The 21,665-nt window shown below is 48.2% G+C and overlaps 1 protein-coding gene across 1 annotated transcript in view; it reads left to right on the forward strand.

The window, feature by feature from the left end:
- Positions 1-21,665, forward strand: part of PAPPA (pappalysin 1) — a 175,912-nt gene that overhangs the window by 132,547 nt on the left and 21,700 nt on the right. Inside the window, exons 14-19 of the mRNA XM_065648566.1 lie at positions 3,298-3,466; positions 9,898-10,081; positions 12,670-12,880; positions 13,483-13,654; positions 17,010-17,157; positions 19,819-19,928. Of these exons, the coding sequence (XP_065504638.1) occupies positions 3,298-3,466; positions 9,898-10,081; positions 12,670-12,880; positions 13,483-13,654; positions 17,010-17,157; positions 19,819-19,928 (994 nt within the window). The remainder of the gene's footprint in view (positions 1-3,297; positions 3,467-9,897; positions 10,082-12,669; positions 12,881-13,482; positions 13,655-17,009; positions 17,158-19,818; positions 19,929-21,665) is intronic.

Raw genomic sequence — 21,665 nt, forward strand, 5'->3', positions numbered from 1 at the left:
CAAGCAACTCCCAGGTGTTTTGGGGGAGTTAGGGTAGACCAAGGGTGATTTGAAATAGGCAGCTTTAACGAAGTCGCCCAGTTCTGATTGCAAGAAAATGGGATCAGCTGTCCTCCTATGCCAGGAATCCACATGAGTTAAAGTAGAAGTTACTTCATTCTTAGTTGTTCTATATCGTTTCTTTCCAGAGGAACGCATAGTTTCTGGACCACGTGATGGGTAACCACTGTTAAATGGCAGTACCCATGCAAGAGCTTCTGTAACCCACAATTCTGCAATATGGATGTGATGGGTTCTTTGTCTAAACTTCCTACTTGGAGATATTCGTTTCTCCTCCTTAATTCTGCATTTGCAGAACTCAATTCGGGATCGTGACTTCAAAATTCATTGGGATTTACAGCTGACAGTAGCTGATACCAAATTGGAACCAGTAGCTAGAGAACCAGAAATATTTAAATTGGAAACATTTGGTGGCAGTGGTTGTTTTTTTACAAAAAGTGAATGGTTGTATTGTTTGTCACTGAAGTCATTCATATAGAGTTACAGACAGAGCGAGCTGCCCAGATGATCTGCTAACCGAGGCATAATCTGGAGCCTGGAGGGGGTGGCTAAAAATGTTCCCTGGCCATTTAAGAAGACCACAAGGGGACTTGTAAACAGAAAGAAGAACATCACAATAAGTGTTTCTTAATGCCTTTGTCTGTGGCGTTTCAGTTCTGCAGGACTTTTAAGCCCAGGCTTGCTCATCTGGTGTCCTGATATGAACTCAAGAAACCAGATTCTTTTTCTCCTTTACATTGATGGAAATCAAAAGTGATGCCACTGACTGCTGTGACGTTCTCCAAATTTCCCTTTGTGCAAATCGCAAAGGTTTTCTTAGGCTCACCTTTCCCTCTGAAGCCATTCATGGCTGAATTCGGTGCTGCATCAATGTGTAGCACATTGATTCACATGACTATTAAATGAAATAGGTCTGCTATTATTTTAGTTTTTCAGCTTTGGTGCAGAAAGGCTTTCAGATTTTGCAGGAGTTTTGCAATGGGCAGTCAGGGTTCACAATATGTGCTTCTGAGAATGGCTTGGCAATAGTGCTCGCTTTTTTTCCTTGATGAGTCAACTTGCTCGTCACTGGAGCCCTGGCACGGGAGGAACTGGTATTGCAGCCTCACCCTCTGGAAAGCAGAGGGGAGCAAAGTGATGGTTGGTCTTCATGGGTAGGTGTAAGTGGGACATGCAGAGAGGGTTCAACAAGACATCGTGCATCGTTTACAGTCTCACTTAGCCCCCCTGTTCACATATTCTCGCTGATGTTAGTTGGTGACTTAGCCAACCAGCAGTGCCGTGAGGTCAGTACTAAGGTACCGCTCGCTCGGGGGCTGCTGCCAAACCAGAGTGAGGTCTGTGGTTCACACTCCTGTGAGATTCATGTTGGGCGTTTACAAGACAGTTGCATGTGGAGGTTCTCCCCACCTCATTTCTCTGCAAGAGAAGACCACCCGGGCAGTAGGACATACTGCCCACTTCTTCTTCCACCGTCTCATCCACAGTCTTATTGATCAATGTGAACTGTAATCAATGGCAGTTTAAATTTGTGTGTCATGTGGTGAGTTCCAGTGACTGGAAAACACGTGAAACCTTTGGTATGGGGATGGGGGGATCATACTGAAGGCAGGATCACTCCGTGTAGGTCAGCTGTGGCAGAGCATCAACCGTTCCGCAGAAATAATGAGCATCACAGTTGTAATCCTGGTAGACAGGGTGCAGGTTGTTGCCTACAGGGGTATCGAGTTGGCCAGGAATTCTCCTTCCTCAGTCCTGTCAGTGGCAATACTTTGTACACAATGAGGAAACAAGATCTTTCTGAATGTAGAAATTGTTTATGGCTCATCGCACTCCAGGGAAGGGCCACCTCTAAACAAGCAGCCTTAAATTACCAGCAGTGGGCACTTGCCATATAGCACCAGTCTGGGACAGAGAAATGAGTTGTGGAGGTACATAATACTGTCGTTTAATCTGATCTAGAGCTCAGTAGAGACATGTGCAGATGTGCTTCTCTGTCGGTGACATGGGGATAACAATACCAGCCCAGGTGTCTCACAGAGGTGTCATGAAAATTAATTAGATAATGTCTGCACAATGCTTTGAACACAGCAAAACACGGTGTACAGGCTAAGTCCTGTGCTTAACTAAGGTGGATGGGAGTTTGGTGGCTGTTAACCCTTTTTCTAGGAGATGGAAATAACTTGCTTCTAATCCGTTTCAAAATATGCGTATTGATGCATTGATTTCCCTTCTTTCTATAACTCTCTGTGTTTCGGGTTCTTGCGTACCCATGTAGATGGTGAAATAAGTCAAAAATTTCCCTCCTCAGTATTAATTTAACTGCATTTAATTTAAATTCAGTTTGATTTTTAGCAGAGGCAGATCACCCGGTAGGAATCCTTAACCCCAGAAATTTTGTCTCTAATCCAGTAAAACGTCTTTGCACATGCTGTAAGACTCTCAGCATTTTCATTGCCCTTTAGCTGAGCGCCTGCCCCATACTCACATTTGAACATGTGCTGTAATGTTTGACTCAGGTCGTCAGAGATGGTGAAAGATTTTGTGTCAACCAGACATCTCTGTGTGTATAAAAATAAAACAAAAACCTCTCTTTTACAAGTAGTGCTAAATGTTACGATAATTTACTGTAGGGAGAGCGGAGAGTTTCCATCTGGGAAAACATTTTATGGATGGCAGGACAGCAGCTGGAGAGATCTGAAATGACAGCATGCTGCTGAGCTTGATAAGAGCTTATCAACACAGCTACACAGCTGATGGTTGGTGTTCCTCGTGAAGTGGAATAAAATGAATGTGTTGATCTCAATCGAGTTTCTCAAAGATGAGAGTGTCTATCGCAGAAACCTCTCATCACACGCACACACTTATCACTGCAAATATCGGGCACTCCTGAATTCAGCAGAGATGGGAAATGGGATGGGGCATGAGGAGAGTGCTCTGTTGGATGCGTGTCAGGCCATGGGGCAGTTGAATATTGCAGAACAGAAGGTAATTCTGCAGAATTGGCAGCCTCTTCCCTTTTGCCACAACACCTGTAATTTGCTTTCATTGTCAGCACCGTTACCGCTGTCCCTGTCCTTTGGAAGATGTAACTAGAGGGTGTGTTTGTTGGGGAGGAGCCGTTTGCCTGCGTACCTGCTGCCTGAGAAGTGACGAGCGTGTCAATCAGGCGTTCTCACTCTTGTGGAATGATTTAAATGAACTAAATAAGAATACCGCTTCTCGTCTCCCACCTAGCTGTGTCCACTACTCCTGTGAAGCCACCGACTGCCAGAAGCCGGAGATCGAGAACGCGCTGCTGAACTGCACGGGCAGCGGGTGGCTCAGCGGTGCCCAGTGCCACGTGAGCTGCAAGACGGGCTACATCCTGCAAGTCCAGCGAGACGACGAGCTCCGCAAGAGCCAGGTTTGTTCTGCTGGTTTCGTATGAGCCGCAAGACGGGGGTGAGCAAAGAGATGTGGAGAAATAACCCAACCTAAAACGCAAAATCTCAGCTCAGCCTTGGGACAAGGCCTCATCAGAATAGGAGCCATCGGACTCTGTGGGAAGCAAAGCTCTGACAGTGAGCAAAGCTCAGATGTTCCCCAAATTTCACAGCTTTCAACCCAAAAGGTTTAAATATGTGTTCAGGCCTTCTCTGATCTCACTGGCTCTACTCAGCCGAGCAATGTTTCTTGAGCTGGCGTTTTGGGGATGGGGTGGTTGTTTTGGTTTGGTTTGGTTTTTTTCCACACAACCAGTTTCTGGGCAAAATACTTCATTTGTATTCCTCGGGTTGGGGCTGACAATGTCTTAGCTCCTTTGCAGTGTTTCAGTCCATCTGCTCCCAACCACACCCTGGCACTGCAGAAGGGCATGCTATCAAGGAGGTGGAAAAAGCACCCAAACATTTTGCTTCCGAAGAAAGCACCAAAAACCTCCCCCCATTTTAGCCAGGGAGTGCTCCCCATCTTCTCTAAGCTGAGCATTACTAATCCAGTCCTACAAAGACAGCATGTCTTGATGCAGTGAGTGGGATATTGAGGAAAACTTATCGCTTTCTTGAAACATTAAAAAAATTGCAGGTTCTTTGTGCTGGGGAGGTGGACAAAGGTGTATGTGGAGCATGGTCTGGGCTCGGCAGGCTGCGGGGAGCGGGGTGCAGGGCAAGCACCCCAGTTTGTGATCTCATCCGCGATGCTGCCGGATCCCATGAGCGGGACGTGGGGATGGTTTCCCCCATCGGCACCTTCTCGCCTGTTGTGGGGACAGCACAGACATCTGGGGGCTGGCAGCCGTGCTCCGCAGCCTCTCTGTATTTGTGAAATACTGTGTTCTTCATCAGCTCGTGGAGGGGAATGAGTCAGCCCTTTCAACTCAATTACAAAACAAATACAGGACCCCGCAAGCTGGGCCTCTTCCATCCTAATTGGCATCAGCACCAGAACCCCAGCTCCAGCTGAGCATTTTTACAGAACAGAAAACAAGTTCTCAAACGAGCCTGAATGGCTGAACCAGGAAATAGTTGGAAGGGATCTGTACACTGAGCACACAGGAATCCCAAACCAAATAAAACAGCCTAAACGTGTTTCACCAGCGCTGTGCTATTTAAACGCAAGAAGTACCTTTCGGGGAGGCTCAGCCAACTGTACGTGGTTTTGCTCTGAGAAGTTTGGTTTCAGAGCCTTGATCAGACTCATGTGACAGGAGCGGGGGATTTTAGCACCCCTAGCAAACGTGATTCACTGCCGATTACAACACACTTCCTCTCACCCTGGTCTACTATTGCACTTCATCGCCTTTTTTCCACCGATAAAAGCCCTGAGGCCAATGGCTTTGTTTTGCTCAGTGCTGTGCATTCACTGGTCAAATCAGGGAAGGAGCGGAGCATCTTAAAAATATCCATGTTCAGCTAAGCACATTAAACACGTGCTTTAAAAGTTCATTCATGTGCTTCGGAGATCTGTTGAAAAGGAACGGACGGTTTCTTTCTCTATCATCTTGTTTTATTTCTTCGTGTCAGGTGCTTCAAGCCAGAACGTGTGGAACACGTGGGCAAGAAGTGAATTACCTGAGAAAGTCTGGAATCCATGGTTTGGATTCCTTGTGTGGTGTTGTATCGAACTGCATTGTGTTCCTTCCACAACCGTTTCCCAGTTTCAGTTCCTCTTCTGATCACGAGCGTTTGGGATGAGCCGCGGCACGTGGGTTGTTATCTATGGGCAGAGGGACTTTCTGTTGTGATCGAGGAACCTTGCACACACCTCTTGGCTGTTTCACTGTTGTCATTTAGTTGGATATTTTGCTTGATTGACCTATTTTGAGGGTCTAGAGCTATTTTTTTCTCATTTAACTGACTGCGTGGCAGGGATGCATGAGGGGGAGGAGGAAGGAAAGTAGCTTTGCACATGCTGGTGTTTCACACTTTTGGGTAGGAAGGAGGCTGAGTTGAGGTGCAATGTCTCAAAGAGCAGCCTGAACATCGTGGCCCGTAGCCACTGTGGGCCGATGAAGGTGACTGACAGACCAATGGTTTAGCGTCTGAACCATGTTTGTCTTCTGCATTCCACTGAAAGGCAGGGAAAAAAGGGCGAACAGAGAATTAAAAGCAAAATTTTCAAAAGCACCTCAGAGATGTAGGGGCACAAGTCACATTTCAAATCAATCTTTAGCCTCTAAGGGGTCTTTGAAAATCTTAACAATTTCTGCGCTTTCTGGTCTCTGTGTCTTCTGAAACCACCATTTTAATCAGTCATAGGGCAAAAAAATCATTCAGCTCTGCTCTCTGAGTAGCTCCTGTTCCCAAAACCTGTTAAAACTCCATAAAATCACCAAACCCTAAAAATGTCAGCACTATCTGCAGTAGAAACTGTTTGCTGTTTGAAAATTTTTTTAAAAAGCAGAGTTGTTTACAGGCTCTCGAGCTCTCTCTCTTATCCTTATTTAGAGACTTCACCAGCAGCAACAAAAAAGGGTTTGCACGGTGATGGAGCAAAATCCTCCGTGTATCTTTCTCACAAAGATCATCTCAGGATGTTTTCATTCCCACCCCCCTGACATCTCCATCGGTCTTTCTTCTCTTCTCCCCCTCTTCCCCCTTTGTCTTCCCCTGCTTTCCTCCCCCTTGTCCTTCGCTGAAAGCCCCACTCATTCAGTGCCTTGTTGTCATCTCTCCTTGAAGCTGCCACCACTGCTGCTCTGGTCAAGAGGTGTTATTTAAAACCCAGCAGCTCCCTAATGTTGTGCAAAGGCATCATCAATCATGCCAGCAAAAGAAAGCGCGGCTCATGTGGGTTCAATTAGAGGCACAGTAGTGGGCAGAAGTGGAAGAATACTTAGAGGGGAGGGCACAGCTGTTCATTTTTAAGGAGAGGAAACTTCACATGTGAGGCATCGCTTGAAGAAGGAGCCAGCTGGGATCTTGGGCAGCAGGAAGGAGACATGAATTCTCCCAAGCTGTTCAAAGTCCCAAGAAACAAATCTTTCTGGCACCAGATTTGTTTAAGTTTGCATCTTCTTCACTACACACTGTATCTTTGGAGGCCTTTTTTTTTCTTTCCCCCCACCTCTTTTCTCCTCCTCACCCTCCCTCCTTGCGAAAGCCTCTTTTGGAAGGCAGGACATGAAGGGAAGCAGTTGCTGTGATGCCAGTCAAAGCAGCGCAAAGTGCCCAAAGTGACAGCTAATAAACCAGATGAGAAAGCCAAGTGCTTCGTGTGGACTGCTGTGAGCTGGGTGACCTTGTCAGATCAGACAGGCGAAACAGGCACGTGCCTGCTCAGGCTTCGGGCAGGAGATCTGCAAAGACAGACACAGATGCTGCCACAGAGACCCAGGGCTGGATCTGGAGGCGGCTGAGTTGATTGGAAATACCCCTGAGGTGTGATGTGGTGTTGGGGAGAGCTGGGGTCCTGTAACGATCCCACCTTCAGCTGGGACATTGCAAGAGGGAGAAGCTGAGAGCTGGTGGGTGCCATCTGCAATAATCTCCATGTTGAGGTTTGTCCTGTGTCCTTTCATTCAAAGCCAGTAGTCTTTGTCTCCATTGTGGGGAATGTTCTCTGTTATGTTCTGCTGCAGAAGGACATGTGCTCCTTTTGCTTGAAGTGATGACATGATAGACGTGCTCTAAAATTTGCCATTATTATGTCTGACCTTGAAAACCTCAGCTTCCATCAGACAAAGTATGGAACAAATTACTGGAAAAAGCTGAGAAGCCAGGGTCTTACCCACATGGGCACTCCTTCTCTGCATGGGAATGGCCTTGCCAGGAAGAGGAAAAGCCATAAGACCCTGGAAGGAAGTGGCTCTTCCAGATTTGGTTAGTGGTTTTGTTGGGAAAGTACCATGGGGAAAAGCCCAGAGTTGAAAATATGGAGAGACTCATGGGTTTTTTCACATCAAGGCCTAGAATGGGGCGGGGGGTGGAAAAAGGCAGTGGGAGTACAGCTGTAAGGAGGGATCCCTTCCAAGGAGGGGTGACCCCAGGCAGGTTGTGTTTCCAGCAGGCTGTGGTGTCCTCCAGCTTTCTGCTAACAAAGACCACAGCTGCAGCTGAAATACCCTCACAGGTGTTAGCTTCGGCAAAACTTTCTTGCCCATTTTCTTTAAGGTGGGACTGTCACACACAGATATTCTGTTTAAATTTTGGTGTTATATTCTAGATTCTGAATTGGCACTGTTTATTCGGTGTTCTGTAGAGCTACATCTGATGTGCAACCCTGCCATTAGAGAAACTCCCTTGTGCACCACTGTGTCTCAGCAGCCAGTATCAGCTGGTAGGAGCAATCGTTCCTTCCTAAACCAGATCACACCAACACTAGTAACTGAATTCTTAGAGTTGAATCTCCTGTCACTGATAGAGCTTCCTTGTGCTTGCTGTGGATCCAGCATCCAGCAAGATACAATGCAAGACTGTTCCATAACATACGGGTATCCTGTGACATCAATAGCTTGGTTTTATGTTTTAAACTCCTGGTGTCAAGGAGCCCGGCAGCTACGGGGCTGGAGTGTTATTTGGTGATAGCATCTGCTAAGGGAAGTGGAGGCTTTGCTGAATGCTGGAGCATCCCAGCCTGGAGTGCAAATGTGGTGATGATGGTGCTGTGTTATGAAGACATGGAAATATGCTAAATCATCCCTACTCCTGTGGCCATCGCACCACAGCTTCTTGGAAGCACGGGTGTCTTCAAGTCATCAACTGTCTGCAGAATATATCTACTTTTCAATGGAGCAGCTATTCTGATAAGGCAGAATTTAGAGTGAATGGGGAGCAAAATGACTGGGAGTGGGAACACAGAGTGTCACTTCACCTGAGTGCTCCAAGAATCCCAGAATGTGCTGCTCTAAATTGGTAGAAAAGACATTTTTTTCCATCAGCAATGCTCCCTGTTTAAACAAACTCCATGGTCTAGAAAAGGGGTTTTGTGCCCACTTGGGAAGTGTCCAGTTTCTCAGCTCTGGGACTGCTTTTTCCATTCTGAATGCAACCATATATCAAAGGGAGACAGGTCTGAACTTCTGTTGAAACCATTAGGGTGTTTTTGCAAAAAGGGAATCCAGGTCCCTTTGATGTGTGCTAGAAAAATTCCCCTTCCTTTTATAAACCCAGATCAATGGTCGGCAGTGCAAATCTCCTGTGAATGTACCAGCCCTGAATAAAATATTCCCCAGAGGCAGAGGAGTGCTGCCGTACGGCTTGGTCAGATTCCTCGCTGGAATGTTCACGAGTATCTTCCCCTTCTTATGTTTGGGTTTCTCACATTTCTTTTTCTTCTGTCCCTCTCTTTATTCTGGTATGGAGGGAAGCGTCCTACTTTCAGATTCTTCACTTCTAGTTTTTAATAATTTTCCCTTTTTAATTAGAAAGTGGATATGTTGTTTATTCTGTTCTCTTTGCCAACGTCTGTTTGTCTTTCAGTCACCCAGTAAATTCTTCATCTTAGCTTTGGACGGCTGGCTCCTTTACCTGCCCTCCTATTTTTTTCTCTCTCCCTAACACTTCAGGATTTCAATCAGCTGCGTTATTTGGATAATTCCTCAAACCCACAGAAGTGTATCTTCTGTGTAGCCGGGGCGGTAGAGCGGCATTAGGGAAGTCAGAGCACAGGCGCTGGCCCTGTGTTTGACCTCTCTCGCTGGGACTTTCTGGTCCAAGTGCCAGGTGAACGTATGGGCAGGATGCTCTCGGGTCTGTCCGTTGCAAACTGCTCCAGGAAAACCTCTGTCTGTCAAGTGTACGCTCTGATCGTAGAAGCCATCACAGCAGCTCTCGGTATCTGAACACAGTGCCGAAATGGCCCAGGCCACCTCCCTGGATACCCCAGCCCAAGGGTGACCAACTCCTCCTGGAAGAGCCTCAGGTGGGAGTCCCAAATGGCTTCGTGTCAGGTTGGCTTTCACTTCAAACCCAAGAGTGAGTTTGACTGCTCAGAAATACAGGGGGATCCCGTTGGAGCGGCTGTGTCACTGCGGAGGTGACGGGGACCGGGGACGGCTGTCAGCTCAGCCCTGCACGCTCCATTCTGGTCCCAGAGCAGCTTCCCTGCCTGTCTCAGGAGGTGACACAGACGAGAGTGCAGATTATTTGTAGTGCTGCACATTATCCCACTCCTTATATTGAAGCCCTTTGGTGTCTCACCCCAGAGGTGGCAGAAATACATCCTAGTTCCCTTGACACCGTTTTCTGTTGATGTTTCCTTGATATTTTTAGTAGCTGCTGTCCAAATGATGATGGTAGCGATCGGGCCCAGTTTTGCATAACTTGTGAGCCAAAATAATGGCTGTTATTAGACTCAAAATGCTTTTGATCTCCCCCTTGCTGGCTGTGATAGCTGTAGGCGTGTGTCTTTTTCCAGATGGAGTCCAGCATCACCATGACTTGCACAGATGGGAAGTGGAACAAGCAGGTGACCTGTGAGCCCGTGGACTGCGGTGTCCCAGACCAGTACCACGTCTACCCAGCCACCTTCAACTGCAGCGAGGGGACCACCTTTGGCAAGAAATGCTCCTTCACTTGCCGACCTCCTGCTCTTCTGAAAGGTATCGGAGGGTGCAGGGACCTGGGGACAGCTGCACGGCTAACGCAGGCTGCTCCTAGTAATAGATGTTTCTGTTGCTGTTGTTTTAGAATTATTCATGATATTTTAAGTATGAAGAATTATGAGAGCCTATGGGGAGGTTTATTTATATTAGGAGTTAAGTTCCTTTGCATCTCTCTATTACCTTCCTGTGACCTTTCCTTGATCACGTATGGCCGGGCAGTAATGACAGTGAATATTGCTTCCATACAACCAAAACATGGAAAAGTCATGGGGATAAATCAAATTGAACTCTCTCATCTTCTTTCCCATGCCTTCTGTTTTCTGTCTGTCTCCCTTCCATGTATTTGGAAAGGCAGGAGAAGACTGAAAAGTCCCATGTCCCAGTTGCACAGTCCTCCATCACTGTCTTTCTTTTTTTCCTAATCCACCCATCATCTCCTCTTCCACACTCATCTTGCTCCACCTCTGACCTTTCTTTTCTCTTCTTGTTTGAGGGTCTATAACTTTTATTTCTTAAAAATAACATACTTTCTTGCCTTCTTTCCTTTTCTCCCCCATCGTCTTCCCTGCTGCTTTTCTAATAGCATCCCCAGCATCATCGACACCTCTGCTCACTGGCATGTTACCCTTTTTGATCTGGTCCTCTGGAAACAATATATCAGTGTTAATTTGAAGGAACATTAGAGCCAAATTAACTTTTCATCTTGCAATGGAGTAATCTTGGCTGCTGTTGTCAACTCAGGTACAAATGCTGTATAAGCTTTTTTGGTACATATGGTATCACCTCTTCTGCTATGATTCACTGCAAACCCTAGAAGAGGCAGGTGAAGTATTCTTCATTTCAGTGAAGAGATATGTTCATTTCTTCATATATAACCAAATTGCTTAATTCTTGTAACTCAGACTTAGCATAACCTCAAGCAGCCAACACACAGTGAAAGATAAGACTAAGCAAAGGGGAGATCTTTATCAAAAAATTCCCTTTTTCTGTTCATAAACTCAGAGGGCCATCTTCAACAAGAGATGATTTTTCATTGAAAATGCCTGGATTTTTTTTTTTTTTTGAGGGGGCAGTGAAAATAATGATATTCATCACGACCAACAGAGCTTCAGCTGATGACTCCATCTGGGGTAGCTGGAGGGATGACAGCCAGCCCCCAGGTCAGGGGGTGCAGCCGTGGTGTGTAGCATCACCTCACTTTTGTCCTGAAACTCTGCGAGCTGTGAGGTAAAGGCACCATTTGGTGTACAGCCATCGGTGATGACTAATAGATGTTACCACTAAGCTTCTGGAGAATGGCGTTGGAGTGACTCATGCCTAATTCAATCACTGACGTCATGACAGCCACTGTTGGTAATGTCACAGCTTATCACTTTGCAGCGGCGAGTATGAGATCACCACGGCTGGTCTGCAGAGCTGCTGCGTGAGTCAGAGCAGAGGAGCGGGCTGGTGCTCTAGAAAATTGCTCCCTTCTGCACAAAATACCTCTGGAATCATCTGCACTTGGAGAGGGGAGAGAGAAATCCAGGGCTGATTTAATGCGGCTTCTCTTATCTCTGTGGGTAGGGCAGGAGGGCTCCTCCGCATACCTTCCTGAGCCCTCCAGAGCCTTTTGTTTTCTTCTTCTTTGAATTCCAGCCTCGCGCCCCGGCTGTCTTCCTTCCCTCTCAGAGAGATGGCATTGCAATCCGGGGTTAGCAGTTTGTCGGTATTATTTGGGATAACTCCGAAGCTGGCTTGCTGTTGAAAATATGTCTTGTGGGTTGAGTAGAGTTCCTGCAGCAATGCTCAGGGATTTCAAGAGAGCATGAGGGGTTTTTGAAGGGTTAGTGGCTTGTAGCTGTGTTTTGCTTCCTAGGAAAAGCTGATTCCTTTTCAACGTGCAGTAGAAAATAACAAAGAATGTAAAATACACTGAGACTAGGCTACTTTTAGCTTAACCTTCTGAAGTCAAGTAGGTCATAGCAGAGGCAAATAGATCTATTGTACCTTTTACCTTTGAGGTGCTGGGCAAGAAAGCTTCGTAAGGAAAATGAGTCTCTAATGGGTATTAGGAATCATATTTATCACACTAGTCCCCAAGGACTGAGAGTCTCCAGCTGAGAATGGCTTCTCGTTGTGTTGGAGGAGTGACTCTAATACTAACAGATGCTGCTCCAAAAGGCTCAAAATTGAAATAAAAAGGACAGATTCAGGGAAAAGATATAACACAGAAGTGGAATGAAGACTGTAATGGCACCAAACCCTCTGTTAATGCCATGACTTTGGAGAGGAGGGGGTTGATGTATGAAGCCAGCTTCCTTTCCGAGAAGAACAAAATAAGGAAGAGAAATACAAAAGATTGCAAAGCCAGTGGGGTTTCCCCTATGCTATAGCCTTTCCTGAAATAAGCACTGTCTGCCTGTCGTCTGACAACAGAGTCCTTAGTGATTTGATGCCATCACCTAGATGGAGAAAATGCATAGGACACACAGCTGAATTTGACAAGCCGACTGAGGTGGCTTTTGATATATCATGGGTGTAATGACATTTTGAAAAAATCAGTCCTGCTGAACGTTGTTGACTTTGCACACTGTTCTTCTCAGGAAACAACAGCAACTTGACCTGCATGGAGGATGGGCTGTGGTCCTTTCCGGAGGCCCTGTGCGAGCTGATGTGTCGAGCACCCTCCATCGTCCCAAACGCAGATCTCCAGACTACTCGTTGCCGAGAAGATAAGCACAAAGTGGGCTCGTTTTGCAAGTACAAATGCAAACCAGGTTACCATGTCCCTGGATCCTCCAGAAAAGCAAGAAAGTACGTGAAGGAGTTATGCCGTGCGGTCAGCATGTTTCAGAAAGCCACGAGTTAAAACGAGTTTGGGAAAAGGCTGGGTTGTTTATAACAGACTATATGGGCTGCAGGGGATATCACTGAGCAATTCCTTCATGCAGGTCGATGTGCAATTTCAAGGGGATTTAGGCACCTCGTTCCCTTAGCTTTCTTTGAAAATCCTAGCCAGTGCACAAATAACAGACCTTACCTTAGAAATACCCCTTTGATACACAGCCTGGGGAGTCCCCTTTCAAACTCTGCAGGAAAGGGTTAGTGCTATCATATACTTCTGACTCCGCACAAACCCACTTCAAACCAACCACAGCCCACAAGCCTGGGAAGCAGAGTTTTTGGAAGACGTGTCCAAAGCCCAAAGAGCAGTTTAGGCTGCGCGGCTGAATGTTGGCTTTGCAAATAATCGCTATTTTTGCTCCGAGACCTCATGACGCAGGTTCATGCCTTGTTCCCCAGGTGTTAAAAGCTCAAGCGCACCCATCCCCTGCAACCTGCTAGCAGAGCTCGGAGGCTTCAGAGCCTCTTAGCCGACTCAGCCACTCACTGCATGTTTTTTTCTGCACAAAAAGGCGAGCGTTTAAGATCCAGTGCACGCAAGACGGCACGTGGCTGCCAGGCACTTGCGTGCCCGTAACCTGTGACCCTCCGCCTTCCAAGTTTCATGGGCTCTACCAGTGCTCCAACGGCTTCCAGTTCAACAGCGAGTGCCGGATCAAGTGCGAAGACGATGACAGCCAGTCGGTGAGTCTCTCTTATCCAAATTATCTCAGCCCATACAAGCCGGTTTTATCATTTGTTCCCTAAGTACCCTGATCGTGGAGGGGCTCAGTGCCATTGAGCTCTTCTGAGACCAGAGACGGAAAAATGGAGAAGGGAAATACATAATCAAAGTAGGAGGAGAGAGCTACTGCCAAGAGCCTGGGAATAATATTTTTATGATAGTAGTAATGGTATTAACTATTACCTGTGGAGTACTGGCAATGGGTGACTTACTGTTTTGCAGAAAATAAGGGGCTGAAAAATCTGCCTCAGTGGCTCTATATAGCTAGGAAATAAGGAGTAATGGATGAACGTAAGTAGGATGTGAGTTACCCACACTTGTCCCGTATGCTCATTCCATTTTACCTGGCTTTTCTCTACAGTTCTTTTTCTGATTATCATTGTATGTGTGTGTGCCATATGATAATTTAGCTTTATGGAGATTACAACTATTCAAGTGAACTGTCTCTGAACTTCCATGGTTTTTGGGCTGTGAAGCCATCATTTGACATCAGGGGTCAGATCCCCATCTGGCGTAAATCAGTGTGTTGCCTTTGACTTCTGAGGACTTCCTCACTGATAGGAGAAGGTCTGGCCTTTAGTATCTTGTTTGAAATGCTTAGTTTCCCTCACCAAAGGTAATTATAGTTTGTGAGATAAGTAACTTCTCCCAGAAGTGCTGCTGCTGCTTAACACACTTGGGAAGAGAAAGTTGGGATGTAGGAGCTGCTGCTGCTACACGCAGTGCAGAGAGCAGGGAGCGCTCTGTCAAAGGTCTTTTTATATAATTCCAGATTCTAAGGACATCTCGAAAAGGGGCCAGTCATCTGAAAGACACCTCTGATACCTGCTCCAAACTTTAAAAGCCACTTGTTGTCCCCAGTCCCTGCCAGGCTGGCCTGCCCGGTTCATGGGGATGACACGCAGAGCCCTGGGGCACCTGAAAAAGGTTTCCTTAAGACTTATGTGAGGTTACGAGCCTCACGAAGTGAGAAGCTGCACTCCTGGGTGCAGTTTGGGTGGGCGCGACGGGATGCGGCGTCTGTGGCTTTGTGCATCCACCGCTTGCTCAGCCTGGTCACTGTGGCTGCACCATTGCTGCCAGGGCAGGGAAACTGGGGGCCACTGGGGTAACGACAACGCGTATAACTGGTTTGTGTTTGCTTTTCAATGAGCTGGACGTGAAGAGGAGCAAGCAGTGGAGTCAGGGTTCCAGCAAGAATGAAGTGGGAGGTACAGCTATGTCTCTGTTCGCTGTGAGGAAGAGCATAGTGGCTGTTGAGCTGCAAAAGCACCTTGGAGCAAAGCAGCAGATAACATCTTGAGAAAAGGATTTGCAAAGAAAGGTATTTCCAGATATCCCAGAAAACAGACTACAGAAAAAGAGGGAGGACTCCTGGCACAACTCAGAACCACTTGAGAGGTGTTAATTATTTAAGGATTAAACCCCACTAAGTCTCTCTCAGCTATATAAGGTGATAATTCATGTTGCATCCAAGCAAGAAACCCAGCAGGGATTTTCACAAGAGATTTTGCAGGTCAGGGAATGATGGACAGTATGTTACTATAGCAATGGATATCCTGGGACCTCTGAGTATGTTGCAGAAACTATACAATAGTATTCTCAGGCACAGCCAGGTTCGGGAACATAAATCAGCTTTCATGGCTCACCTTTAAAAATCACGCTTGAACCCTGGCATGCAAATTATAATGGAAGTGCACCACACTTGCTAAAACAGCAAATTGTGCTCACTTATCACTTAGCGATCTCTTCCTGAATTTGTCACCACGCCGAAGATCATTACTCAGCTGTACATATGCTATCTCTTAATTGCCAGGAACATAATGGTCATTTAAGCAGGTACCTCCCCTGGCACCCAGACCAAGGGTCTTCCATTTCTGGATATTGTGCACAAATCATATGAACAGTCAGATCTAAATGCATCAGGCACTGCCAAACTGGCCCTTAGGTGAGAGTCACCAAGCTGGATCACACCCTGAGTCCATCTGGTCCATTATCCTTTCATATGATTTTCTTATTACTTCTGGCAACGGCCAGATGTCTAGAGGAGGGGAAGCAGGTCCCATGCAGTAGTCTGCCAGTAAGACCACTTCGCATCTCGCTAAACATTGTGTTCATCAACAAAGCTGAGGAAAAGAAAAAAAAAAAAAAGGATGAAGATATTAAGGACAAGACTAACTCTGAAGGCTGCACAATCTTCCACACCGGTACCAGGGGCTTGTGCAGATCCCTGTGCTACAAGAGGTGTGGGTCGCAGGGAAATGCTCCGAAGAAAAGTTCAGCAGCCCTGCTGGGATCCCAGCATAGACAGCAAACTGAAGGATCTCCAAAGACATCAAGCACAGTCTTCCAGGAGCGGGGTGGGCAGATTGCAGGCAACGTGCCTGGCATGTAAAATGGGTGAAGAGAAGCAGAGATCCTGCATGGTTCTCCCACCCAGCAAGGCCCCCGCGGGAGGTTTGGAGCCCAGCCACACCAGACGTCGTCCTGTTGAATGTCCCACATTGCCCCATGGCAGTTCAACTCGCAGATCCTGCAGAACAGCTTGTGCAGAAATCCCCAATGCCAGGAGGACAGATCTGACAAAAGATTGCCTGTGCACTCCTTTGTTGTTTCTAAAGGGCATGATATTTCCCCTCAGACTTTGGTATTCATTCTTCAGTATCATACAGAGAATCTTTTCTATAAGAGAAATGTCATCTTCCATCCCTTGCCCATTCCCACACCAGAGGATTTTTCCCCCTTTCCACCTGCCTGTGCGCTTGTCTGTCTCGGCCTCTTCGCTCGCTGTCACTCAAGGCAGCCAAGCTCCAAAGAGCACGTTCTGCCCTGCTAAGCATCCCTGCTCATGTCCCGCTTTCTTTTCCCCTTCAGATGGCCATTGGGGATTCTTTCTTTTTCGAGACAAAGATGATGTAACTAGTTAGAAAATGGGAAGAGGGAAAAGGTTGTCTGCATTCAACACAAACTGCTCAACAGTAAGGAAGAAGGCAAAGGGGGTGAATGCACCTTTATCACAACTGGAGTGGGTCTATTTTAAGGTAGAGACCTTGCAAGGGCCTTGTGAAGACATTACCTTGCACAGAAGAGGCATGTGTGTGTGTTTGCATGCGATGCAGGCTTCCTTTTTTTTTTCATTCTTTGGAAGAAAAGTCCTTCTTGCCCCCCAGGGCTGGCAGTCCCAGCCGGGGGCTCTCCCAGCTCCGGCAGAACTTTGCTCCCAGCTCAGCTCTGCCCACTTCTCACTTCTCAGCCTGTCTTTGCTGCTGGTTTTTTTTTGTGACCACCCGTGTTGTCGTCTTCTCTCATTCCCAGGGCCGTGGAAGCAACGTGATTCACTGCCGGAAGGATGGGACCTGGAGCGGCTCCTTTCATCTCTGCAGGGAGATGCAGGGCCAGTGCGCGCTGCCCACGCAGCTCAACAGCCACCTGAAGCTGCAATGCGCCGCTGGCTACGGAATAGGTTTGTGAGCATCGGTTTGTGAGCACCGGTTTGTGAGCACCAGCCCCAGACATCTGCCATGGGGGGAGGCAGCTCAGATGGGACATGAGATGAGGAAGAGGATGGGAATGAGAGGGAGGAAGGAAGGAGCCTGCCGTCCTTGAAGTCACCTTCTCCTCTGGGTCTGTTTGCCTGAGGGAGAGGTTGCTATGAGAGGCTTTTCAGGGAACTGATTTTAGGAAACACGAAGCGTTGAGAGGCCAGGCATCATGTAATATGCTCTGATTGCCTGCCTCCTCCAGCGCTTCCAGTTTCATCATGTCCCTTCTTGGCCAGCTGGTTTTAATGGGCAGCCAGCAAGCTGAACTACACCAGAGACACATCCAGCCCTCAAAATACAAGGAGAAATTGCACCTACATTTGCTCTTACACTTTTGTAATGTCTCCATCCTTCAACCACACGCACATGCTCACACCCCAGAGGCTGCAAGGCAGGACCTGGCAGGAAAACACAGCATCAGAATAATTCAGGTCTCTCCAGAAAGAATACAAGACCAGCTGAGCATCCCCTTTAATGTGACAGATGTTTAGGAGCTGATGTGAGGGTGTATTTTCCTCCTTCTGGGATGCCTGGTCACCCTGCAAGGGGTGATGAGCTTTGGGGCGCTTCCTGTGCTCAGTTTTGCTTTGTGTCACCCAGGCAGGGGGAGGGACAGACCACACACAGAATTGTACGCGCTATATTGTACGTTCAGCCCCTGTTTTTGAGGTCTCTCTGCTGTAAGGGCTGCAATGGGAGCTGCACTGGCTGCAGCCTGTGCAGACACACGAGGCCCCTTCCCGCAGCCCCCCTGCCAGCCCCCTCGTCCTTCCGCCCGTCCCTTTGAACTTGGAGAAGTTTCCTCGTGGCGCAGCTCCCTCGTTACATCGCAGCCACGCGAGGGACCACGAGCCTCCTTGAGTTCTCTCCCCGGGGAGGAGAACACGACCTGGATGAGATCATCGCTCTGTAATGATGCCAATTACAGATCATATATCAAAACAATTCCGACCCGCTCCTTTCCGTAAGCGTAAATAGCGTGGTGGAGCGCGGGAGAGCGAGCAGGATGCGGCGACTCTTAACGCGGCGAGGCGTTTTACCCTTGAGAGGAGGTTACATCCCAGGGCTGGCCAGGTTTTTACAAGGAGAAAATACCAATTCCTGGTGTGAAGGGGAGCATCTCAGTGCTGGACGCAGGAGGGTCTGCAGCAGGTTCCTGCCAGCCCTCAGTCCTTTCCCAGCCCTGCCGGGGTGGCTGCCACGGATGCTGATCCCAGATGCCAATCCAGGGATGGGGCCATGTCACACAGGTGAGGGACTCGTGGGATGGATCCTCCATGAGGGCATGGCTCTCACTGGAGAGGGAGGAAGAGCTCGGTGAGGGCACAGCAGCCGTTGGCTCTTATCCTCAGCAGATGGAGACATACCACAGACTTTGTTAGGCTGGCCCAGCACCACCTTTTGGGATCAGGTTGTTGGGGTTTTCTTTCCTTGCGTTTTTGGAAGCCTGATCAATGTCCTTCCGAGAAGGTGCTCTCCTGCCACTTACTCACAACGAGGCTGGTGTCACTGAGCCTCATCCAGCAGGTCCGTGGAGCTGCTACCATGTGCAGTGAGAGCGCAAAACAAATCCCCCTTCTTGCTGGCTCGACAGCCCGGATCTGCTCTGCTCCCACCAACTCCTCCATGTGGGAGAACATGAGAAGGCAAAAGCAGGTGGGGAAGATAATAGCATCCAGTCGTGGTGACCATGAATCCCACACACCTTCGGTAATTCCTCAGACACCTAATCTGCTCTTCCAGGCCGAGGTGTGTGTTGAGCCAAAGGTTCAGCTCTCCAAACCCATGCAGAGATTAATTCCTCCCCCAGCACTGATTGGAGTGCAGAAATCCTAATGACATGTTTGCAGCAGCTGTGCCATTCGAGAGTGATTTTCCAGGGGGGAAATGGTAATGGTCCAACACACTAGGGCTTACAGTTGTGTCACCACAGGGCTCTGGGATATTGCTGCAGAGTATCGCAGCATGTTTTAATAAAGAAAGGACAGGATTCCCACTGGGCATGACAGTTAATCAGAGAAAAAGCAGGTTTATGTGTGAACAAAGCCATCATTACCTCTCTGCGTACTTCGTATTGACTATGGGACTTAGGTGATAGCTCGCCTGCAGTATCATTAGGCTTGGTCACCCTCTGAAAGATTATTATTGAAGGTCTTTAAATCTGACAGATCAAATGGTAGGTTTTTGTCATGTCATGGGTGAGATGAGTTCAGCAGCCTCTGCTTAATCCGTCCCGTTGCTTGAAAGAGCAGCTGAAATGGAAAAACCTTCACGTTTTCTTGATGACCAGAAAGTGCAAAACCTAACCCCCTTCTTGGAGTTAATAGCCAGAGAAATACCTAGATCTGCAGCCCATACCAAAAGGCCCTGGAATATCTGCCACCCCCACAGTCTCCTGCTGAGATGCAGGGTTGTACTCAGCATTTCACGTGTGGCTAGAAGATAAGTGATAGTTACGGTTGACTGCTAATCGCAATTTAGGTAAACGAGCCCTAACCCTGCCCTTCAGCTGGAAGGATGCTGGAAGATTCAGGAGCTGTTTGCTTTATCCTCTGGCTTTGTTCTCTCCGTGTTCTGTGCAGGTGCGGAGTGTACCACCTCCTGCCTGGACCACAGCCACGAGCCCATCCTCCTGCACGTCAACGAGACCGTGCAAGACATCCAGCACTGGATGAACCCTCAAAGAGTGAAGGTCAGTGCCTGGCGGTTTTACCAACTATATCCCTTGGCAGCGAGTGAACAGCGTTACCTGTGGATCATTCTGTGAGGGGAATACCTGGGGAAAAGTCTTCTGCCCTTTAGAAAACAATTCCTGATTTCTGTTGTGTCTTTGCATGTTATTCTGGTAATGTGGTGGTTTTGTCTCCAGGTTTCTTTCTCTCTGTGGTTTCCCAGTGAAAGTTAGTTCAAGGTAAAGGTCCCAAATCGTTGTGCTCAGATCCACCCGGCATCTGATCTGGAAACATGATTAATTGCACAGGAAAATGTGATGAACAGTGTGAGAAAGGGCATGGGCTAGGTTTTATTCTCTTCCTCCTGTCCGGTGTTTTGCGTTCTTTGGGTAGCAGGGCTGGAATTTTCTGCACTGCTTCTGGGTGACAAAAGCAGCTGATACAGAAGGTATTTCATTTCCCGGACCAGCAGAGCTGGCTGAGTCCTCCCCCAACCCGTTCGCCCGCATGCGAGAGATGCCTGCTCAGCACAGCCCTTTCCAGAGGTCACCGCTGCTTCTCCCAGCAAGTACCCGCTCACAGAACCCTGTCCTGTGCACCCTGAGCACACACCAGCATCACGGGTCTGTGCTGAGGGGGACGTGCCGTGTCCAGCGCCTTGGACACACGCACTGCCCTGCACACAGATCCCGCCTGGGGTGAATTGCTGTTTGGTTTCGCACCTGTCATGGGCACTGGTGAGGTGGCAGCTTGAATCCTGGGGTCAGTTTTGGGCCCTTCATGAGAAGAAAGACCTTGAGGTGCTGGAGCGAGTGGAGAGAAGGGAACGGAGCTGGTGAGGGGCTGGAGCACAAGTGTGATGGAGCGGCTGAGGGAGCTGGGGGTTCAGCTGGAGAACAGGAGCTGAGGGGAGACCTTCTGATCTCTGACCTGCCTGAAAGGAGCTTGGAGCCAGGGGGGGTCGGGCTCTGCTCCCCAGGAACAAGCGCCAGGACCAGAGGAAACGGCCTCAAGTTGCGCCAGGGGAGGTTGAGGTTGGATCTGGGGAACAATTTCTTCCCCAAAGGGCTGTGGGGCATTGGAACAGGCTGCCCAGGGCAGTGGGGGAGTCACCATCCCTGGAGGGGCTGGACAGACGGAGATGAGGTTCTCAGGGACACGGGGCAGTGCCAGGATTGGGTTAACAGTTGGACTCCATGATCTTGAGGGTCTTTTCCAACCAAAGTGATTCTGTGATTCTCTGCCTACACTTGGATACCAGCGGGAGACACACTCATCTACCTCTTTTCTGAAAACCCCCATGCCATCTACACGAATATGCCCTCCTGCCTAGAAATGTGTGGAAACAGGCGCTGGTGCCTGTGTGGGATTTCTGTGGGCATAGAAGTTTATCTGGACGTGCTCAAACGCACGTCGGGAGCTGCTGGCACATCACGTGTCACCAGGGCACAGGTTGCTGGTGGTGCTTGTGCAAACGCTGTCAGCTTTTACATAGTTGGCCCTGGCTTTGCGGGAGCCCCTGTTTTACACACTGGATTTGGATTTAGGAGGTGACTGGGCAGCCAACACAGCCCCCGCATGTCCTGAGCAGCTTTGACAGTCTATTTGCTTCTCTATGTGCCTAAATACATACCCAGGGTTTGGGATTTTTGAAATTTGGCCTTGGCTGTGGATAGCAAGCTGCTCCAAAAGTCTCTGCTGCTTTATATTTCCCTATTCTGCATGAAGCAATAGAATAAATCCAGGAAAGGGATGGG

Source organism: Caloenas nicobarica, chromosome 19 (genome assembly GCF_036013445.1).
Source record: "Caloenas nicobarica isolate bCalNic1 chromosome 19, bCalNic1.hap1, whole genome shotgun sequence".
Lineage (NCBI taxonomy): Eukaryota > Metazoa > Chordata > Aves > Columbiformes > Columbidae > Caloenas > Caloenas nicobarica.